The 24,398-nt window shown below is 42.7% G+C and overlaps 1 protein-coding gene across 4 annotated transcripts in view; it reads left to right on the top strand.

The window, feature by feature from the left end:
* The window catches only part of Hpgds (hematopoietic prostaglandin D synthase), a 33,973-nt gene extending 9,935 nt beyond the window's left edge, over positions 1-24,038 (top strand). For all 4 annotated transcript variants that reach the window (XM_059257908.1, XM_059257911.1, XM_059257909.1 and 1 more), the window contains 5 exons: positions 1,302-1,443; positions 6,040-6,132; positions 9,894-10,003; positions 18,955-19,053; positions 23,783-24,038. In XM_059257908.1, the coding sequence (XP_059113891.1) occupies positions 1,311-1,443; positions 6,040-6,132; positions 9,894-10,003; positions 18,955-19,053; positions 23,783-23,947 (600 nt within the window). In that variant the 5' untranslated portion in view covers positions 1,302-1,310 and the 3' untranslated portion in view covers positions 23,948-24,038. The remainder of the gene's footprint in view (positions 1-1,301; positions 1,444-6,039; positions 6,133-9,893; positions 10,004-18,954; positions 19,054-23,782) is intronic.
* Positions 24,039-24,398: the final 360 nt, after the last annotated feature.

Raw genomic sequence — 24,398 nt, 5'->3', positions numbered from 1 at the left:
CTGTGCTTGGAGGTTGTTATCTGCCCCTATGTAAACTCAAGAACAAAATAGTTAGAACCCTATGAATTCAGAAGAGGCTGAAAAGGTTTAGCAGGACAGAAGAACTGGCAGCAGATCAGAGCATGGAACTCCTTTACAGTATACTTACAATTTCGTAGAAACATACCCTACAAGAGAGAAGCCTACATAGACATTAGCCTCTAAAAAGAATTCAGCAATTAGAGAATGACTAGGATAACATAACAGCATGTACAGGTGGTGTAAGAAGACATAGAAGAATATAAGACAAGTAAGGTATTAGGATTTGTCATTCCTAAAAAGATTGATTTATATCAGGTTGCTGTGATATTACCTAACTTAGAAACAAAAGAACTCTTTTATTTAATAAATTCTTATAAGATTATAAATACGCCGGGCAGTGGTGGTGCACACCTTTAATCTCAACACTTGGGAGGTAGAGCCAGGCGGATCTCTGTGTGTTCAAGGCCAGCCTGGGCTACAGAGTGAGTTCCAGGAAAGGCACCAAAGCTACACAGAGAAACCTTGTCTCGAAAAACCAAAAAAAAAAAAAAAAAAAAAAAAAAAAAAAAAAAAAAGAATTGAATAGTAGCTACAACAGTTCCTAAGCCTGAGAAAGTTCTCAGGTTTAGTCTAATTTGTAAGTAATATGATTGATCATCAAAAGTTAATGATATACTGCCCAAAGCATGATGATTCACCTGGACTGACTCAGATATCATCTAAAACATTTTGAAACCACAAACTGCTGCCAGCCTGAAAACAGGATGCTATATTATGCTTGCTTGAGCTGAAGTGATCTGTAGAATTCTAGGAATAGAGATATGGGGCTGATAATAAAATATATTCTTTCTGGACTTAACCTATAACTCTGGGCATAGTAGAGAAGTATGCCCAGGACAAAATGATGTGATCTGTGTCTCTTGAGAAATCATGAGTGTCTTTAAAATCTGTATAAAAAAAGAAATTTTCTGATTGCTAGTCAGTCAGATTTTCAAAGTCTTCCCGTCTATGTGTCTGACTCAGCCTTTCCCTCACCTGATCCCTACATCCTTTCTGGAACCAGTTCACTGCTGGGGCTGGCCCCTGGGCACCAGCAATCAGTGATTTCAAGTTTTGTTGGGAAGAACAGTTTCAGGGGAAGAGGGAGAGGGAGAAGGGATGAAAGAGAGTAACCGGCAGAAAATGACTAAAATTCATTATATATACACACATGTATGAAACTATCAGAGGATTAAAAATTGACAAAAAAAAAATGCTACTTCCCTTTTTTCTCTTTCCAGAATTGCACCATGCCAAACTACAAACTGATTTATTTTAATATGAGGGGGAGAGCAGAAATTATTCGTTATATATTTGCTTATTTGGACATAAAGTATGAAGATCACAGAATAGAACAAGCTGACTGGCCCAAAATCAAACCAAGTAAGTAGCATAAATCATGCAGATTATGCAGGAAGAATGTATTTCAGGGGTTTTCATCCTTCCTCTGGGAAATGCAAGCCTGATCCTACAGAGCTTCACATCGAGAAACAGTTCAGGTAAACTAAACAGATGCATACTGTTCTCTGGGCTTGCTCTGTTTTTTATCTTCTTTCTCAATATATGACTCAGAACTATAGAACCAGCTGGGCAACTGACCTACCTCAGGTTGAATATTACCTCTGCCAAGAGTAGGTCCTGCTAATTTACATAAGCTTCGCCCAGCATAATTTACATAAACTTCCCCCAACATCCGTTTCCTTGTTTATAAAATGAGACCTTAGTTAACACCTATGGCTCAGGGTTAAGTGCTTGCAGCCAGGTGAGCATGTCACATTTTCAGTCCTGTGTTCTCTTTCAGGCTCTGCATGCCACCTCTCACATGTTTATACTTGGGCTTCAAATGAAGCCATCAGTTCATATCCATTTTATTTGGAACTCTGTCTTGCTCACAGCACTTCAGGGCCTTGAACAGCACTTGGTTTACTCACTGGGTCAGGAATCAAAGCTGTGCTTTTTCCCTCGGGTGAAAGAAGTTGACTTTGTACTCACCCATGTATGTACAGAGGTTTGGTCCCAGTCCCTGTGTGAGGTACATGACTTGCCATCTACACTTCATTTTTTGTCTTCTTACCAAAATAATTGTGTGCCCAACCTAAAATATTGTTTGGGAAGTTGTAGCACCTCAAGATCATTGAAACAATGGTGATCCATTGATTCAGAAAGGTTTCAAAGATAGCATCAAGTGAGAAAGGGGACTTTGTATAATAATATCACGTTATTTTTTTAGTATTATTTGTTAGTTTCTCATGGCTGTGACAGAAATGGGGGAGGAACGTAGAGAAGGAAGGATGTATTCAGAGGTTTCAGTGCAGTCTGCTCACTGCTTGAGGCCTCAGGAAAGAAACATCACGGTTGGCAGGGTGTGATGGAACAGAGCTGCTCATCATGTGAGAGTTGGGAGCAGGGAGAAAGCAAGGGGAGGTTACAAAGTTACAAGTCCCCAGCAGCCTACTTCCCCCAGCAAGGCCCTACCTCCCACAGGTCCAAGTCTCCAGCAGCCCACTTCCCCCAGCAAGGCCCTACCTCCCACACGTCCACCTTATGGCATGCATCCAAAACTCAAATTAGTCCGTAGAATAAACTGTTCACTGGATCAGCGACTCATGATCTGATGTCTGAGAAAAGACCCTCATAGATAGGTGTTGAGTGCTAATGTAGGCATCTCTCAAGCTAATCAAGGCATGAGTGCTAGCTAACGTAGGTATCTCTCAAGCTAATCAAGGTGTGAGTGCTAATGTAGACATCTCTCAAGCTAATCAAGGTGTGAGTGCCAATGCAGGCATCTCTCAATCTAATCAAGTTGACAAGGTTAACTAACACAATATGGAAAATTAATTAGAATACTACAATCACTGTAACTACCTGGTAGAAACATTCTTGTTTAAGTTTTATGAATTTTCTATAATAAAAAGTATATTGCTTTCTCACAGAAGTAAAATGTTCAACAAAGAAGTGGAAGTTACTCATATATCATTAGTGCTACCTGTTGTGACTGTTTTATGTTTGTACAAAATGCTTCCATCTTTTGTTATATAATCCACAATGCTCTTCATCAAAATAAGACTAGGATAAAACTTCCTTAGCTCACCGGGCAGTGGTGGTGCACGCCTTTAATCCCAGCACTCAGGAGGCAGAGCCAGACGGATCTCTGTGAGTTCGAGGCCAGCCTGGACTACCAAGTGAGTTCCAGGAAAGGCACCAAAACTACACAGAGAAACCCTGTCTTGGGAAAAAAAAAAAAAAACAACAACAACAAAAACCACTTCCTTACTTCCTTAGCTCATGTATAAGTCAAACTCTTTAATTGTTGGAATATTTTCTAAAGTAACTCATGTGATCTATTTTGAGACTATAAAATTAATGAAGCTTGAAAACACGGATTTTTATAAAAGTCAAGTATGTGGGTGAAGAGATGGATGGCTCACCAGTCAAGAGGAGTTGCTGCGCTTGCAGGACTGAGGTTCAGTTTCCAGCAGCCGCGTAGTTACCATTTGTAACTTCAGTTCCAAGGGATCTGATTCCCTCTTCTGGCCTCCAAAGGCACTGCACAAACATGGCGCACTATTGGTGAAATTATTAAGACCACTCCATGTAGTTAAAAGGGAGGTTTATTTTGTGGGGTAACTTGCAAGTGAAGGAATAGTTTACAGGGTCTGGGAAAGGTGTGGCACAGTCCAGCGGTGTTCTCTGGAGAACGCTGCTTGGTCTACCTCCAGTGTCCAGGGTCCAGGAACCAAGAGAGCCGCGCATCCAGATCTCAGGTCTTCAGGGTCCTCCCTTGGCTCTGCCTTGTAGGCGTGACAGTTACCGAAGCCTCAATGGGGATTGGAACTTCCAGAACAAAGCTGGAATGGCTACCCACTACAGCGTACTTACATACATGCAGGCAAGACACTCATAACACAAAAACTAAAATTAAGTAAGCCTTTTAAAGAGCAGTAAATTTATAAATCAATCTAATATGAGACAATGAGGGAGTGTAATGTGTAGTATCCCTGTAAACATTTTGTTATTGTTTGTTTTTCAATTGAGACGTTATCCAAACTCGGTGTCTAAAATGATCTGGAACTCATGATCCACCTACCTCACAAGTGCTAAGGTTACAGGCATAATCCAGCACACCCAGTTTATGCAGTGTTGGGGATCAAACCCAAAGGCTTGTGTGGAGCCTGGTACATATTAGCAGGCACTCTACCAACTGAGCTCCATGCTCCCTGCATACACATGATTTTTACAACCAGTTTTTTAACTGATTTTATATTCAATTTTCAAATCTACCAAACTGTGAAGACTGCAGTAGAGAATGTGGAATTGTCTCTTTTAAGAAGAAATGTTTTGAGGGGTTTAGATAGAGCTCAAACGGTATAGTGCTTTTTGTTTTTAAATAATTCTTTATTGATTCTTTGGGAATTTCACATCATGCACCCCAGGCCCTGCATACCTGCCCCTCATCCCTGCAGCATACTTCCCAAAAGAACCACCTCCAAGAAATTAATTCAAAACAAAACAAAACAAACAAAAAGCCACCTCGTTCCTCTGTCTTTCCAACACCTCTTCATCCATCCGAGTGGCATCGGGAGCTGCAGTCTGTCACACAGAATACCCTTTTGTACAATCAGCCCCAACCACAAGTGTTCATTGCAAGGAGTCTTCGGTCTGGTTCAAGGTGTCTGGCACACTGTCATCACCAGATCCTCACCAAAACTCCCCATACCCTGCTGTTGCCCCAGTCATGGAGATCCTGTGGTTGAAATCCAAGGACCCTGCTGAGCCGGCCCTGCCCTTCACTGGCCCTGGAATAGATAGCCCTGCCCCTCGATGGACACTGCAGCAGGAGAGCTGATCCCCGACCCCGACAACACACACACACACACACACACACACACACACACACACACACACACACAGAAGAGCCGGCCCTTGCACTGGGGAAAGATGGCCCAACTCCTCACCATTGGCTTGGGAGAGCTGGTTCTGTCCCTCACCTGAGGGAGGCAGTCCCAGTGGCCTGGACTGACCAGTTCAGCTACCATCCAGACCCACATCCTAGGCCTTGGGTTGGCCCACTGTCTTAGTTAGGGTTTCTTTTTCTTTCTTTTTTTAAAAAGGATATTCTTTTTTTTTATTATTTATTATGCATACAGTCATACAGTGTTCTGCTGGTGAGTATGCCTGCCCGCCAAAAGAGGGCACCAGATTTCATTACAGATGGTTATAAGCCACCATGCTGTTGCTGGGAATTGAACTCAGGACCTCTGGAAGAGCAGCCAGTGCTGTTAACCTCTGAGCCATCTCTTCAGCCCTAGGGTTTCTATTGCTGTGACAAAAACATCATGACCAAAAAGCAAGTTGGGGAGGAAAGAGTTTATTCGTCTTACACTTCATCACTTCTGTTCATCACTGAAGAAAGTCAGGACAGGAACTTAAACAGAGCAGAATCCTGGAGGCAGAAGCTGATGCAAAGGCCATGGAGGGGATCTGCGTACTGGCTAGCTTCCCCTGACTTGCTCAGCCACCTTCTTATAGAAATCAGGACCACCAGCCCAGGAATGGTACCACCCACCATGGGCTGGGCCGTCCCCCACTGATCACTACATGATAAAATGCCTTACAGCTGATCTCAAGGAGGAATTTCCTCAGCTGAGGCTTCTTCCTCTGATGACTCTATAGCTTGTGTCAAGTTGACATACAAAACCACCCAGTATGCTCACCCTAACATCTACCCCATCTATGACCTGCTGGAGAGCGTGGAGGGACTGGTCCTGTGGAACGATAACCACACAATCTCCATGATTTAGGGTAACAGTATAGTGCTTCTTAAAGTAAGCATATTTTTAAGTTTATAAATATATATGTATATATACTCTGTATTTAAGACTTTCATGACTTTATAGGATACCTTGTTTCAACTGTTCTGGCTTCTCTCACCATTCTTGGTTCAGCTCTGAAGTTGACTCTACATTTGGTCTGTTTTAGCTCTTCCATTTGGCAAAATCCCTGTTTTGGAAGTGGGAGGACTTACCCTTCACCAGAGTCTCGCAATAGCAAGATATTTGACTAAAAACACAGGTAATATACATATTTGTAGTTAAGGCTTTGGATAACTGAAAAAAAATCATGATGTTTCTTTGATAATTGCTTAATAACTGTATTATTTAACTATAGTGCAATTAGCAATGGCTCCGGAGATTAGAACATTATAAATGTACCATCTACATCAGTAGAACTTTCTCCAAATGCTTTAGACAGCTGTTTTATTTTGCCATTTTATGCTTTTATATACAGGGTCTTACTACATATTCTTGGTTTGCCTACTATTTGCTATATAACCCACAGTGGCTTAAACCCTTGATCCTTCTGTGACAGCCTACCCCATGCTTAGATGAAAGGCATGTGCTGTCACAGCAGGCCACATAGTCTCACTTTATATAGTGTCCTCCCCCTCCTGTATCACACCATATTGCCATCATGCTGTTTCTAGAATCTAGCTGGAAAATTGGATTGGCATGTCATGCTAGTGTTGAGTATTATGATTTAGACAAAAAAAAAAAAAAAAGCCAGAAATACATACAGCACATGAAGACTGGAACTTGTTGGACTGTTGGAGTCATGATTCAGTGTTTTTCATTCTGATCATGCTCAGAAGAATAGGAAGGTGGCATCCTCGCCTCCACTGGCTGTCATCTGAGGCCTCCTTAGCTGGTACACCGGGAGTGAGTGGAGGTAACAGAGATGGTCCCTGCCTTCCTCTCATCATGCTCCTCTTCCTACTTCCCCTGTGGAGTCTCACAAAGGTTTCCTAGTGAGGTCTGAGCTTGCTTTATCCAGAAGAGCTGCATTAGAGGATGGCTTGACGGTGTGCATGGTTTCCAGGTGATTGGAATGGGTCTGCACTTGGCTGTGCTGAGGGGAGGTCTTTTTCTCCACCCCTTGGCATTCCTATAAACAGCCTTTTAGAAGAGACAGAAGGGGCTGGTGGATTAGGATCCAGGCCCTCCCAAGGCTCTCCTATGTTTCTGTTTCTCTCCCCTCTATCCTTCTATCTAAATCTCTTATCCCGCACTCCTCAAGAGTACCCTAGGGGAAAATGTGGCAGTGGGTTTCCCACATTCCCCTCTCCTTCTCTTCCCACTTTAATTAATTAATTTATTTATTAGTAAAAAAGCAACTTTGGGTTTCTTAAAGCCTTTTTGTTTTTAATTAACATGCTAGAATCACTATTTTCCACTTCCACCCTTTTCATCTCCCCCCACCACCACTACACTGCTACCACCTTATGATCCAAGCATGCTGAGCACCCAAGTGACCCATAATTATTAAGTTCCCATTTTAGGAACAAAGATGTTTATTTTAAACACATAAACAAGACTGGAGACTTAGCTCAGCATTAAAAGAGTACTTGTTGCTCTTGCAGAGGACCTGGTTTTGGTTCCCACATCCACAAGGTGGCTCACAACTATCTGTAACTCCAGTTCTAGGGTATAATGACTTCTGACCTCTGTGGGCACCAGGCTCACACATGAAAACATACTTACATGAGGGCAAAGGAGATGGAATATGTCTATGGAAGTTGGGCTTAGAAGAGAAAAGGGGTATTTGAATCAAGCCTCAGAGGATACCTTGGGTCCCTGGTCCTGCACTCATAAGTGTATCAAGGTTTCCTCAGGGCTTCGGAGCATTCGGAGCACATACACTCTTCCTTGTTTCCAGACTTGATTCAGGAGGCTGGAGGAGGACCCTGCAAAGTTTTAAATTAAAATTAAAATTAAAAATTCCCCGATGGTGTTGTTGACAGAGGGACCTCACTTAGACTCACCAGATGTACAGCGTTACAAGTAGAGAGGAAAAGGCCCAAGAAAAACAAACAAAACCAAAACCTTCATATTTGCAGATTAGAGGAGGGTTACTTAGCAAAATACACTGGGCATGATTAGAAAATCCAGGGTATGGACTTCCCTAACAGTTGTAGGTCGTTACCCAAAAGGGCAGCCCACAGAGGCGTGACTGTAGGACAGTTATTCGGGGGTTCGTTTGTCCTTGACTGGCCTGACTGCAGGACACACATTAAAGGATTTTGAAATAGTCCAGATGGCACCAAAAAGAGGAGTGTGGAGAACCTGAGAATGCATACAGAACCTTTGTAGGGCTGTGCCACAAGAAAGGGCAAGAGAACCCAATGGGCAGACTTTGTTATTCTCAGAGCACTAAGACACCCACTACCACTCCAGTCTTCTCCCTCTCTGTTCTACGTAAAGACCTTCCTCAGTCTGCAGTACCCCTTACCGTATCAGGTTTACCAGCCTAGGAGGCAGCAATGCAAGGAGTCTCTTTCAATGCACTGGAGCTCCCCTGGGACGACTCACAGTAGGAGCCAGGCCCTCCTGGAATGAAAAAAGAACAGTCCGTTTGAGGTGTGGTGTCTAGTAATTTGATGCCGGAAGTTCAGGAGGAAAAACAGCTCCAAATATTTGCAAAGGGGCCTGAGAGATGTCTGTTGTTTGGAAGGAGGGATGTCCACAGAGGCATTAACTGCCCCAAAGTAACAGCTAAAGCCTGGAACATAGAAGTCAAACCAGGGCTGGGGGAGAGGGAGGGACCTGTGACAAGCTTTTTCAGGTTAGTGAGGAAAGTCAATCCGTGGAAATCACACGTGAAGTTACAAGTACATGAAGCAAGCAAGTTCCTTCACCCTGAACAGCTTCACTAAGGCTTTGTTTATATTAGCCATGCATCATCAGCCTGAAGTTCCTTAGGCTTAGTAATTTAATACAGTTACACAAAAGCAGTCTGTTTTACAAGACTTCTATACTGAATCATTTCAAATTGACACTAGTGAAGGAAAGTTGAGAAAGATCAATGACTTAGAAGAAAAATATTTAGAAATTACTAGAAAAAAAAAGATTAACAAATGAGTGAAAAAATGTAAGGACAAAAATCACCAGCCACTGTTTACTCTTTTTTCTACTGAAAGCTTTGAATATCTTGTAAACTGGGGCTGGAGAGATGGCTCAGCAATTAAGAGCACTGGCTGCTCTTCCAGAAAACCCAGGCTGGCTTCCCAGCACCCATAAAGGCAGCTCACAACTGTCTGTACCTCTAGTTCCAGGAGAGCCAATGCCCTCTTCCAAACTGCTGGCGTATGGTGCATACAAGCAGGCAAAACACCCGTGCACATAAAAATTAAAATTAAAAAATTGTCTTAAGAATCTTGAAGGGTTTTGTAAGGGTTTTTTTCCTTTTTTTCATTTTTATTCCTAATTTCTTTTTTGTTAAACTCCGGAGGCTCTTGAGCCTTGGCTGGCCTCTGAAAAGAAATGTTTCAATTCGAAGAGAATGTTGCTTCTAGGAAGAACATGCCTTGCAACAAACAGAGACAATGTATCTCAGCCTCAGATGGTTTAAGCACCATGGGCATCCGACCATCAAGAGCAGGAGCTCCCAGGATTCAGCTACAGTTGCCATCATTACCTCCTAGCTAGCTTCGCGGTGAGATGCTTGTAAGTCAGTACCGTGACTCAGCCTTGCCTGGCTCTCAGTCCTAGCATTTTGTTGTCCCAGGGTTAAGACATTCTATCATTTTTAAAGTTGAAACTTTATGGTGAAAACTGGGGCCAGATTTTCCCCAGACTTTTTAAAGCTATGCAAAGAAGAATAGGGCATAAACTTCTAGAGTTTTCTCCCAGCTCTACCACCAACCTGTCTTCTGCCTCACAACTGTTTTACACTGTTTGGATTTTCTAAAGTATGAATATGTTGCCTAATTGACACATTAATAGTGAATTAAATTGAGCATGTTGTTAGATACAAAATGGCCTCTTTCTATCCCATAGATTTGGCTGGCAAGACAGAGTTGGAGCAATGTCAAGCTGATGCAGTTGTGGACACACTGGACGACTTCATGTCTCTTTTTCCATGGGCAGAGAAAAATCAAGATGTAAAAGTAATGTGATAATCTTACTATCATATGGTTATCATAGTTATATGGTTAACCCTGGATCACCCCCAGACATTGCATTACAGGGCTTTAAAAAGTTATTTTTAATCTATGTAATATGTAATATATATAATATGTACTTTAGAAAATGAAGTTATACTAAACTATAAGACCAGGTCAATGATTTCCTGCCATACTTTGTGCTAACCCTGCCTCAAATACTTTTTAAAAGTGTCTGTGCATGTGAACCTTTGAGAATGTATGTGTGCCATGTACATGTGGGATCCTGCAGAGGCCAGAAGAGGGTTTGGATTCCCTGGAATCAGAGTTCCAGATGGTTGAGAGCTGTCATGTGGGTATTAGGAACCAAACCCAGGTTCTCTGCAGGAGCAGTAAGTGCTTTTACCCACAGAACCATCCCTCAGGCCCAACAGATCCAGTTTATAATGCTTTCTGCTCTTTTCTGGGAACAAACACACCTTCACCTTCCTTTCTTCCATTCTTCCTTTTCTTTTTTCTTCTTAAAAGTTTATTTTGCGTGCGCGTGTTTACTGTGTATATAGCCACGCAAGGCATAGCATGGCTGTGGGGTCAGAGGACAGCCCGCAGGAGTCAGCTGTCTCCTTCTACCATGTAGGTCCCCGGGCTTGAACTCACATCAGCATGTTTGGTGGCAAGCATTTTTACCTACTAAACCATCTCACCAAGGAGCTCTCTCTCTCTCTCTCCCTCTCTCTCTCTCTCTCTCTGTCTCTCTCTCTCTCTGTGTCTCTCTCTCTCTCTCTCTCTGTCTCTCTCTCTCTCTCTCTGTCTCTCTCTCTGTCCCTTAGAAACAGTGTCTCATTGTGTAGACTACAGAATATGTACTATCATATTTCTGTAGCATAGAAAAATATAGTTTGATTTAGCAGTTTTAGACAATTCTTATAGACCTCTTATAGAATCTGTAAGAATTTTTCTCTTTCTCCCTCTTTTTATTGGACAGTTTTTTTGCAGGTGAGGCTAGCCTCTAACTCATCCTCTGTGTAGCTGAGGATGACCTCCAACTCCTGGTCCTCCCCAGTGCTGGAATTACAGGAGAGCACCACCACATCTAGCTCAGAATTTCTCTCTTCCTGTGTCATCTTCTCTGCCTCTTTTCCCCTAAGCTTGAAACACGGTGATATCAAGATCTTTGAGCTAAACTAACATTCCATGATTATGTAGCTTTGCATACACAAATACAAACTGTACATGGTAGTGCATTTCAGTAATGCTTCCTTTCTTATTTTTTCTCCTCAAAATCAGTAACTGTGTTTTTACTTTTGCCTAATGCATTTTACTTTTTTTTTTTTTCTAGAAACTTTCCACACTGGTAGAATTTCCCTCAAAATCAATGACATCAGCCTGCCTTCTCTTTCCAGTGTTTCTGGGTGCGGTTGCCTCTCTGGCACTTTGCTGAGCTCTCTGGCCTGGAGGCCTCCCCTGCCCTGCAGCTCTGGGGATTTCTACAGAGCTATTGTCTCAGGCCTTCCTGCTACCACTGTCCCAGCCAGGTCCTTTCTTCTAGGGTTGGCTCTTGTTTCCAGGGTGATGCCCACTTTCTTATATACGTCACTGTATTTTTTTTTATAGCATGTCCTCTGGGACTTCAAAGATTACAATCACTAAGAGAAGGTGCAATGGTAACAGGACTTCACCGTGTGTCACTGCTTCCGTCAGGCTTGGTTTCCCCACACACGGCACACACTTACCATCCTGAGGCTTTGATTAACATCCTGAATGTTTCTTTGACCCTTTCCTGGTTCAGCCTCTTGTTTCGTGCTCTTGTGTTTGTGAAACCAGTCCACCAATAGCTTTACTGATCACAGGAAGTCAAAAGCTTGATGCTTTATTGGTTTGCAACTTTTTCCATTTAATTTTCATCTGGTTCCATAGTTGGGTTGATGTTTTGGTTAGTTTTTTGTCTGGGGTTTGTCAACCTGACTCAAGTTAGAATCATCTGAGAGGAAGGAACCACAATTAAGAAAAGGCCTTCATAAGATTGGATTGGCCGGGCAGTGGTGGTGCACGCCTTTAATCCCAGCACTCAGGAGGCAGAGCCAGGCGGATCTCTGTGAGTTCGAGGCCAGCCTGGGCTACCAAGTGAGTTCCAGGAAAGGCGCAAAGCTACACAGAGAAACCTTGTCTCGAAAAACCAAAAAAAAAAAAAAAAAAAAAAGATTGGATTTTAGGCAATGCTGTGGGCATTTTCTTAACTAGTGACTGATGGGAAGGGTCAGACTGGTTGTGGGTGGGCTATCCCTGAGTAGGTGGTCCTGGGTTCTGTATGAAATCAGGCTGAGGAAACCATAGGAGTAAGCTAGTAAGCAGAAGTCCTCCACTATTTCAGTTTCTGCTTTAGTTCCTGCTATCAAATTCCTGCCTTGACTTCCTGTCCTGACTTCCCTCAGTGGCAGAGCATAACCTGAGAGTTGTAAGGTAAGCCCTGTCCTCTCTACGTTGTTTTTGGTCATAGTGTTTACCACAGCAACGGAACCCCTAAGAGAGTTGAATAAGGAATTCTATGTTGCAAGCAATATTTCACTAGCATTTGAAGACACTACAGCCTCTTAGCTGGTGACAAGTTTAAGCCAATCTAATTATTTTCTCTAGAGTTCTAAATCCTTAGAAAGATGAGTTTTGCTGTATATAGTGGCACACACCTTTAATCCCAGCACTCTGGAGGCAGAAGCAGGTCAGCCTGGTCTACACAGGAAGCTCTGGACCTGCCAAGACTACATATTGAGAGCCTAGCTCACAAAATAAATAAGTACAGAGAGAGATAAATATAGAAATAGAAAAGAAAGAAATAGAATGGTGAGTTGGGGCACCAACTTGTTTCTTTCTTGTGTGTGTCTAAGTACACATATGTGCTCACATGCTGGTGTGAGCCAGAGGTTAATCCATGTCCAGTTGCTTCCACAATCTTTCCCCAGCTTACTTATTGAGACAGAGATGCTCACTGAATCTGGAGCTCACTAATCCAGCCTGACTGATAGGCCAACAAGCCCACATACCCTCCCATTTCTGCTCCGCAGTGCTGGGGCTACAGCTGTGTGTTAGAGAGCCTGGTTTCTCCGTGGGCATTAGGGACCTGTAGTGGTTTGAATAGGAATGGCCCTCACAGCCTCTTGTGTTTGCATACTTGGTCAATAGGGAGTGGCGCTATTAGAAGTGTAGCCTTGTTGGAGGAAGTGTATCACTGTGGGGTGGGCTCTGAGGTCTCATATGCTCAAGCTATGTCCAGTGTGACACACAGGCTCCTTTGCTGCCTGTGGATCAACTCACTCTCCAGCATCACGTGTGCCTGCATATTGCCATGCTTCTTGCCATGACAAAATAACAACTGTAAGCCAGCCTCTGTTAAATGTTTTCCTTTATAAGAGATGCCATCGCTGGGCAGTGATGGTGCACACCTTTAATCCCAGCACTCGGGAGGCAGAGCCAGGTGGATCTCTGTGAGTTCAAGGCCAGCCTGATCTACAGAGTAAGATCCATGACAGGCACCAAAACTACACAGAGAAACCCTGTCTCAAAAAACAAAAAACAACAACAAAAAAGAGATGCCATGGTCATAGTGTCTTTCCACAGCAATAGAAACCCTAATGAAGACAGAACCCAAGCTCAAGTTCCCATGCTTCAGCAGCAAGCATCTTATCAATCCTCCCAGCCTAACATTGTTTTGTTTGGACCCATTCAGCCTGAGACTCGGTTTGAAAAAGTTAAGAAATATCCTTGAATTCTTTTAAAATTCCTTCACTATCCTCTCCCCATTTTATTTATGTATTTGTTTATTTATTTTTGTCACACAGAACCCTTGTGGTTGAGAGGCTGTGATCTTTTCTACCTCCCATTTTCTGCTTTTTTGCTTTCAGAAGGACATCCTCAACCAGAGTTCTACATTTTCACCTTTTAAATAGAACATCTTTTATTTCTTGACAATTTCATACAAGTATGCAACGTATCTTGACCATGTCTGATGCCTCCCACTCCACTGGACACTGCCTGACACAACTCTAGATTCGTTTAGTGTAGTGCTTTGTTTTACTCATGTGGGGATTTCATTTTTATTTTATGGATATAATGTCATCTGCCCACCCAGTGCTCGTCTGTGCAAAGCTGCTTCACTTCCAGGTTGCTAAAGTCCGTCTCAGGGGTTAGGTCATCCTCTGAAATCAGGACTGTGGTTCCTGTGAAGCTGTACATGTGCAGATAGTTTATTGATTTTGAATGTTACTTTACTATTTTGGGTTCTTCCAACGTCTCTGGCTCCCAGTGTCTGCTGTTGTGATAGGAAGGGTGCCCAGGGAAAACTGTGATCTAGAGACAGTGGGAAGAGACACACGGTGGCTTCAGATTTTACTGCTCAGTGTGAATATACTCATGCCATTCTTTTATTCTTAATACATTTTTCACGGTACTCTCTGTCCAGGAAGCTATTTTAGCCGCTCGAGCCTCCTGTAGAGAAGGATAGGATCATGTCCATTAGCCCGAAATGAAGGCGAAAGCTCTTGAAACTGTTCCCTACCAGTTCTCGGTTCCACCAGTCTCAGCGTCCTTCCCCCTCAGTTCCATGCCGTGGCCTGACTAAACATAGGGTCAGTTTCTGGCTTTCCCGTGCTAGTTCACCCACTCGCCATTACAGCTTCAAACTCTTTTGCTCTCATCCCTTCTCCTCTTTTTTACCTCCATATAGGTTTCATCTTGTAAAGCATGTACACTATTATTGAACTGGGATGGAAATAAGCTTATGTATAAATGTCACACCCATCACCTTTATCCAATTTCTTTCTCCCAGTCCTCTACTTTCTTCCTTTGGGATACTTGCCACAATCTCATCTTAAAATGCAGTTGTCACATGACTACTTCAACAGGAAGTGTCACCATGACAATAACGGACTTTAACCAACTGACGCAGTGCCCTCTACTGGCAAAAACTGTTCACTGAATTATTGACAGGACCCTGCATTATCAGATCCTACCGCCAGGGGCCGCTCTCATCCCCTTGACGTTATCTCCCCTGGAGAGAAAGGCATTTATTTCCTTGTCATGCTATCGCTATCTTTTGAGATGAAGAAGCAGCCAGAGTAGTTTGGGAGGTGCTCAGAGTCAGATAAGTGTAAGAATGTGACCTGAGACCACCTGGTAAAACTCCGGAACCCATGGTCTGATCACACAGAGCGTGACTGCTACAGCAGGAGTAAGTCTGTGGAACTGCCACAGGGCTTGTTTCCCAGGTGAGAACAGAAAGCCTCAGGTGTGTAAACACCTTGGGTTCAGGTGTTTAGATGGAAAGTACTGCGAAAGGAATGCAAACCGTGGTCACTCTCAGACTGCATGGTCTTAACTCCGGGGTGTGATGTCACAGTACAGCAGCTGCCCTCAACACTGGGTACAAATATGAATTATAAATTAAAGGGACAGCCCCAAGTTTAAAAAGACACAGCCCAGAACAACCAATGTGACTCTCATCCTTTTACTCAAACACCTGCATTCTAAATACTATTTACACAGTTAGGATCTTGATTGGAGATATTTGGACATATTTTATATAAATTAGGGATATTAGCAGAAAGGAGAGAGAGGGAGAGAGGGAGGGAGGGAGGGAGGGAGAGAGGGAGAGAGGGAGAGAGGGAGAGAGGGAGGGAGAGAGAGAGAAGAGCACAAAGTATTGAAAAGCTCAGCTTTGATGACATAAAGGTAAAAAGACTTTTTCACATAACATATTTAGGCTCTGGAGTTTGGTGATGGTTTGAATCAGATTGCCTTCTTACCACCAACAATTCCCTTTTCACGGTTCGAACTCTTTGAGAGTGAAGTACAGATATATGGGACTCTCCTTCGGAGCATGTTGAGAGCATTCGGTGACAGTGTATATAGATATGACAAGGTGGAAAGTGCTTACTAAACGTCAGCTATTATTAAGATGCTATAGAGTGTTAATTTGCTCTTATATTTGTCAGGCGTGACATCTATTTTATGTATCGTTATACACAGACAAATACATCATGCTCCCCAATATAAAAAGAAAGTGTATAAAGATTTTTGTCCAGTGTACCAAAGACCTCACTGCTAGGCAGTCTGCCACCATCTTGGCTTGTCTTTTTCTATTTTCTGTCTTTCTGTGGCTAAGGATCCATGACTCAGGGCACATCCCAGAGGAGAGTATCTCTGGCCATTGGTGATAAAAATACTCCAGCTTTGTGAGTAACACAGTGGTCAATGCTCTTACATATCTCAAACCGGGTTCAGAAGACATAGAAACTCAGGTTCAGGAACAAATTATGCAAAAGAAAAAGTTGCCCAGGCACTGATAATAGGTACGGACGACGCCATCAACAAAAAGTTTCCGTTTTGCGTGGTTTGGGCAGCAGGGTCCGTTGCTGCCACCTTGTGGTGAAGTGGTAATTTCAAACTCAAAATAACTGCGGTGAGACGGTAGGCAGTACAAACATTCTTTTTGGTGAGACGGGGTCTTGCCATGCAGCCCAGACTGGCCTTGCAGCCCTCCAGCCAGCCCCTGCCTGCACAGTGCTGGGATTACAGGTGTGGGCCGCCACACAAGTATCACTGAAAATATCGTCATTATATGTGCTCGAAGAAATGCAAGAGGTACAACAACTGCTAATATTTCTGTATTTGTGCTAAAAGCCCACTTCCAATTTTAAAGGATTAAATGAAACACTGTATCTCTGAACATTCGTCACTAGGACTGCCCTTGAATTATTTACGAGTATTTATCATTTGGTGACCCAATGTGTCTACAGTTGTTTCCTTGCCTGAAAAGCAGTGTGGAGGTGGGAGATACACAGAACAGAGGTTGTATTCCGATTTCAACACCAAATGGCATGGATAGTGAGAAACAGACAACCTTTAACATTCTTCTCAAGCACAAAACCTAGCTCACAACTTTCCTGAAGGAAGACCAGAAATTTATTCCTTCAAGTCCAAGAGTGGCCACCTAGAATGAACAGGAAACTTACGGGGCTACACACACACACACACACACACACACACACACACACACACACATCCCTAAAAAGAAAGGATGCAATTGTTAAATTTCTTCTTTCTATTATTTGAAAACAAACCTTAAGAAGTGATTACGCTACCTGTAGTAATTTAAATTTTATTAGTTGGAAATAATCCAACAAATTATAAAGAAAATCTGAGCTAAAGGAGTGATCACTGATTCGGGTATTATAAATTTTTATTTGAACCCAACAGTGTGGATGTGACCATTGGAAAGTACACATGGCCTTCACAAAGCTTTCTGGCAGCCAGATCCTGCCTAGAAGCTCCCTACTGTGTGCACTTGTCTAGAAGATCCAGGCTAGCCTTGACTAATTAATGTTCATATCGGACACAAATTAACCCCGAAAGTGTTATTCCAGAGCAGCTCTTTGTTGTTGTTAATGTTCGTTTTATTTTGTGAGACCAAGCCTTGGTATGTTGCCCAGAACTTACAGTCCTCAGCCTCCCAGGGAGATGAGTTCACAGGTGGCACCACCAGGTCCAGAAAGCACACACACTTCTCAGCAAGAAAGAGGCTATGAATAAATTACTTGGTCTTCAGACTCAATAAAACAAATATGTAATAAAGGAGGCATCTGTTTTACAGGTGCCACCCATTTCTCTTCCTTTCTCAGGATAGTATTTGCTTATAGCACTTTACTTATCAAAAGGACAGGGTTGGTGTGTCCTATATATGATGTGCATGGCACACAATGCTCATGCTAAGGCGCCATGGGTGTTGTGACTCATCATGGCCTATTATACCCATTAGGTGTGATAATGAAGGGAGAAACACAAATTGAGTGTCCAGCCTCACAGAATGCAGCACACCTACTTCCCTTCAGTTAAGATACATAGCTTTAAGGGTCCTGTGTTAAAAGTGGACTTCAGGAGAACGGCATGGCCAGAGAGAAGAGAGGACGACAGAAGTTCCATAGAGGGCTTTCACTATGCAACCCCGGGTGGCCTGGAACTCACAGAGAGCCTTCTGCCTCTGCCTTCATGCTGGGATTAAAAAAAAAAAAACCACACCTGGCTTTGTGTGTTTTATTTTATATATGGACATATATATTTCCACTGTCTTCTTTTCTTCAGAAGACAGAACTTAAAAATATACCAGATGATTTTTTTTCTTTTATTTGAAAAAAAAAAAGTGGACTTCAGGAATCTCAAAATACAATTATCTTGCATTACAATAAACTAAGATGAAAACTCATGGGGCTTTATCATAAAACCAAAACCCCATTTACCATGACTTGCCTACGTACCTCTTGGAGTATTTACTAAAGGCCACCACATCAACACCCCACAGAGACACTTGCTCATCATTGTTTATGGTGGCACTGTTCGCATTAGACAAACGATAGAAACTACCTGTCTAAAACACTGGAATGAATGCAGAAAATGTGGTGTGTGTGTGTGTGTGTGTGCAGATAAATACATGTATATAAAATGTTTGTATGAAAATTTCCTGTGAAACATAATACCACAGGCAATGAAAATACATAATGAAACTGGTGACAAAAATATTTTTAAACGAGTAATAGGATTGGTGAGATGGCTCAGACTGCTGCTATGCCGGAGGACCTGGGTTTGATCCTTGGGACTCCCATGGTAGAAAGAGGGAACTGACTCCTGAAAGTTGTCTTCTGGTTTCCATACAGGCTCTGTGGCACATGTATGCACACAACCACACACACACACACACACACACACATACACACACACACACACACACACACACACACACACACGTGTAATTTTAAAACTTGAGTAATAAATGACTGAGTCAGGCCTGGGTCCCTATCAGATCATAACTACGAAGAAACAAATGCATAGATAGCATTTTCATTCCTTCTACCTTGCTGTTCCAATTATACTTGTTTTCCTCACCAGTCACAAGGATGTCTGCTCTCTTCTAGGAGCGGACGTTCAAGGAGTTGCTCACATGTCATGCACCTCTTCTTCTGAAAGATTTGGATACATACTTAGGGGACAAGGAGTGGTTTATTGGTAATTATGTGAGTACATTTTATCATTAAAATATCAGCAATTATATTTAGATAAGATGATAAACTAAAAACTTACTGAGCAAAACGTTATTCTAGCCAGGCATTGCCAGTCTCAGCTCAAGTTCAGGTCCTGAGATGGGGAAGGGTTGTCGGTGCAAGGAAAACTTCTGACCAAGTGGATTGCACTCAAGTGGCCCAGAATAGCTGAGGCCATTTTTAGTTATATTTAAACAGAGTTTTTCTTACCAGGGCTACCTGAACAGCTTTATTATTGGCTTCTATTTTTTACATTAAGGAATACATCACAACCTAAGGAGTACGTTGTGATCATTATGAAAGTCCCCGTTGTTCCCCTTTATGCTTCCCCAAACACGCCTTCCCATCCCCTGCATAGCCTTATTCTAGACATAGAGTTCAGCATTTTTGCAATCTTAACTAAATATCGAGCCAGACACATCCTGCTCTCACAGCACTTATGTCAGCTGGCAGCTACTGAGGTTACAAAGTTAAAAAGTAGGGGCTGGAGAGATGGCTCAGAGGTTAAGAGCACTGCTTGCTCTTCCAAAGGTCCTGAGTTCAATTCCCAGCAACCACATGGTGACTTATGATCTGTAATGAGATCTGGTGCCCTCTTCTGGCCTGCAGAGATACGGGCAGACAGAACACTGTGTACATAATAAATAAATAAATCTAAAAAAAAAAAAAAAAAAAGTAATGGACATGGGCACAATGCTTTAAGGACAATAATATTTAATTCCAAACAATTCTTTCATGTCTGCAAGATATGCTTTTATACAGCTACCTTTTCTACAAGAGGGTCCCATGTCTCAATCTCTCTGTGAAAGGCAGACTTCGCTAAAGCACTCTTTTCCCACCTCACTGTACCATACTTCTTCCACCAATATAGATGAAAAAGATGGATCTATCCATCTCACATTTTGCATTTTTTTTTCCTCTTGTAGCATACCAGATCCTACCAAAGATTCTATGCTTGCTGTCCAGGGAACTTACTCTCAACAGTTGGCACTATATATGTATTCCTGAGGCTTTTTCCCTGTCTCTGTATGCATGCCCTGCTCTCCTTTCCAGAACTGTGAGACATGGTTAATGTTCCAAGTGTTGTTTTCTCACATGTACCTAACTGTCTCTGTTGAGTCAGAAAAATTCCCAGGATTGGAAGTTGTAGTTAGTAACTCCAGATAAGAAATTTGAGAAGCACTAGCCCCCTGTTAAATTCTTAGGGGAAATATTTGAGAAAGAGCAGAATTTCCAGGGAAAATTACCGCTATTGCATGTGTGACTGACAAAGTAAAACTAAAAACAGCCCAAATAATCACCAATATAATGAGAGAGAGAGAGAAAAAAACCTGCAAGCTGCATGAATATCATAAATTCCTAATGCTATTTCGCTGTCCTGTGGACTACTAGAACTTGCCAAGTGAGAGTCCGTTTCCACGGGTGCCTTGCCCAGAGGAAACCCACTATTCACGTAGTCATATGCTGCTCCGAGACCAGGCTGCACAGCTCCCGACAAGGGATGATAGTGCATACCTGGCATCCCAGCACATGGGAGGCTACATAGCAAGTTTAAGGCTAGCCTGGGCTACATAAGCCCTTGTCTCAAAAAGGAAAGAAGAATGGGGTGGCAGATAACTACAGTAGAGAGAAAGAAAAAAAATATTAAACTTCTCTAAACTAATTTTGTACACAGAGCTGATCTGGAGTCATGAAGTACTTTATATAGTTATATTCAATAATTTTTAAAAGTTATCCTAAGAATCAAAAGGGAATAAATCTATATCACATGCATCAGAGTACATAAATGCCACTTATTTCATTATTTTATGCACGTGTGTGCACATGTGCACATTTGTGTGGGGATCTGTGTGTGTATGATGTGGGGGCCAGAGGTTGACTTCAGACATTGTTGCTCAGACACTGTCCACCTTGTTGTCTGAGACAGGATCCCTTACTGGCCTGGAGCCTACCAGTCAGGAGAGGCCAGCTGGCCTGTGAGCCTCAGGGCTGTTCTTGTTTTGGTCTCCCCAGTGCTGGGATCACAAGCCTTCGACACCACACCCAGCTTTTGTACATGGATTCGAGGGCTCAAACTCGGTTCCTCACAGCGCTGGCACAGCAAACGCTTTACCAACTGAACTATCTGCTCAGCCCCTGACTGAGAACTACCTTTAACGCAAGGCACTGTAATCTGACTCATGCTAGGAATCTCAGAAAAGCAAGCGCACACACTATTTTCAGTAGAACTATGTGGCTGCATTCCTGCTGAGCTCCTGGCCTGGCTCCAACAGTGACAGAACTATCAGCAGTTCTGGGCACTGTTGGTATTGTCTTAATGATATTATGATTTGTACACTGAAGTGCAGTAATCAGAAATCACACTGATGTTACTAAGAAGCAGGATCTTTGGTGTAGGAGAGAAGGAGACAAAGATAATCCAGTCACCATGAGTATTCCCCATACCCAGATTCTGGTCTCCTAAATATTGAAAGGAACTGGGGATTTGTGGACAAATGACTTATTCTCAATTTGAGAAAAGAAATATTTAATGAGTACTTTTTCCTACTAGAAGCAAATGAATTACCATTTGTAATTGTTTGTATCAAAAGGATTCTTAAGGCAGCCTGAGAATGACTAGAGATGGAGCAATGCAGGTTTAAATATTCATTAACAGCAGCAAATTCAAACAAGTCAAAACAAACAGAGGAACTTATGATCACCTCAGCCATACCCAAACATATGACACAACCCCCAACCAAGCTCCTTGCTTGCTGTAGAGACAGAACCCACCATGAAAACTCCCAAGAACAGACACTAATGTAAGAGGCTTGTTTCCTACCTTTCCTATGAAGGCAGTACACGTTTCTCATCAGGAAAGTACCCTAGTCATAAAGAGAGGATTAGACTCGACATCATCACTTTCCAACCCTGAAGAAGCAATGGGCCTAGCCAGTGGCCACCAGAAGCCACCCATATCACAGAGAGATGATGGCCAGATGCTACAGGCGGGCTTTCGGAGCAGGAACATACTCCACCCAAAGCAAATCTAACTGACCTCAGTGCAGTGGTGGGTGGGGTTTCCCAGCCTTTGGGGCTAGTGTGTATGAAAGATAAGAAAAAGGGTGCTGTCTGGGGCTTGGGTGGCTCTGAGCAGTCTACCTTGTTCCTACATCTCCTCAGCCTCCATCACACTGCACAGCCCCTCCCTTCCTCCCACTTGCCTTTTCTAGACGCTCCCTTCCCTATTTCCTGGGTATTTCTAGGAACTGATTTTTTTTTTTTATTCCTATTACAATCCCCTTGTCAACCACCTCCATCCCCATTCTCTGTTCTTCTGAACTAGACACGTCACACTCCCAGGTAAATAATGGCTGCTAAGCTTGGCTCGTCTGGACGCTTGGCTTAAATATACATCACCTCTTAGAGGGTCCCCGCCCGTGTTAGTCACTCCACTTTTCCTTCATCACCTGTTCCACTGTGTGTCTGAGTGCTTTCTTCTAAAACAAAATCCCAGACTAGGGATGAGGGTTAGCAGTGTTTGAAGGCTCTGGATTTGACCCACAGCACTACAAACAAATAAGTCTGCATTAGAGGAGAGCATTGCATCCCAGCTTGTTCTCTGCCATCCCCAACACCTAGATGTGGGTATGACACACAGTAGGTACTTAAATATTTCTTAGCTGAACTGTAAATCCTCTGAGCAGCAATTTCTCTTAGATGACTGCACACTTGTGAAATACCAGCAACCAGCTCTAGTAAACTATGGACACACAAGCAAGTTTAGTCCACATTTAAATTCCACTCTGTAGCTGGGCTTGGGGAAACATGCTACAATACCAGGCAGCCAGGTCTCCAGAGGGAGTTCCTGTAAAACACGCTACAGTGTCAGACTGTCTCCCAACAACAAAAGCTAAAAAGTGAACAAAGCAAATTTCACTCTGCTAATGTGATTCTGGAACCCATGGGCCACTCCACAGACAAAGCTCAACAATGGAGACCACTCAGCTGACCGAGGCCTAAGGCAGGCTGTACCCTTCACCTTTGCCAGCTTCAGTATTCCATTAAGGGCCAGATAGCCATGCAGTTACTTGTCTTATGTGATGCAAAGATAATGGACTTTACCCACATCTTTTCCTTGGAATTATAGACCCTGAAGGGATAACCCGTACACTATTTATTCCCTTATATCTTAAAACACAAAGAAACAAGGTAGACAACAGAGTGGAATAACCACAGATCCCCAAACAGGATTATTTGCAGGTGTGGAATTGTCAGTGGTGACATACAAAAAAAAGCACACTCTTCTCTATTACAAGAGTTAAGGTATGTACACTGGGCACGTGCACACCTGGACTGAGCCTGCTTTGTCCTACACAGGACTCTGGGAACAGGTGGAAATCTATGAGTTAGATCAGGTGAAAATGTATTGTCAGACTGGTGGAGATGGGACATGGCTTCCGAACAGTGTAGCACTGGACTGCATGCCGTGAGTGCCTGTCTCAGGCACCTATACCACGTCACAGACAGTACCCCTCAGTGTCCCCCGGGCACTGCATTGCTTGTCACTTTCTAATTTTATCACACACAGTCAGCTTTCGTACTAACAAAGAGTTGTTTTGAAACTGAAAGGAAATGTTTCTTGATACTATGAAGTTCACTTTTGGAATGCTGATAGCTTTTTTTTATATTTAATAGCAAGTCTTTGTTTTCTTTTAAGCAGGTCACCTGGGCAGACTTCTACTGGGATATCTGCAGCACCACACTTTTGGTCTTAAAGCCTGACTTGTTGGACATCCACCCCAGGCTGGTGTCATTGCGGAAGAAAGTCCAAGCTCTCCCTGCCATTGCTGCCTGGGTACAGAAGAGGCCACAGACCAAATTCTGATGCAGGCACAGCACCAGATGAGAGCAACATCAGCCTGCCAGATGATCCACACACTTCTTACTACCACTAAACTCTGTTGTATTCTGCTTGCTATGATTCTTTTTGTCGTTTCTGTAGGCATTTAGTTTACAGCATTTTCTTTTTCCGGGACTTTACAGTTTTTATAATTGTAACAGTTCACAATACATATTGCTTTGCGTTGACTATCAACATGCATGGATGCTTTAGTTAAAATACTAGTTTCCTGGCTAATGTGTCAATTACCACAGCATTTTAGCTAAGAAATCATGTGAAATACAGATTTTGCAAGTAGATCTTCAATCAACAAATTGCTACACTAAAAAACAATGCCTATGATGCTCAGTGGCTAACCATGTCACTGACCACTATTGTACATGTTATTCAGGTATACACCAAAGTGTTTGTTTCCCAAAAATACGCATTTGTCTGG

The sequence above is a fragment of the Peromyscus eremicus genome, chromosome 3 (genome assembly GCF_949786415.1).
Source record: "Peromyscus eremicus chromosome 3, PerEre_H2_v1, whole genome shotgun sequence".
Lineage (NCBI taxonomy): Eukaryota > Metazoa > Chordata > Mammalia > Rodentia > Cricetidae > Peromyscus > Peromyscus eremicus.
The sequence above is the reverse complement of the archived record's forward strand: the minus strand, read 5'-3'. Positions and strand labels throughout refer to the sequence as shown.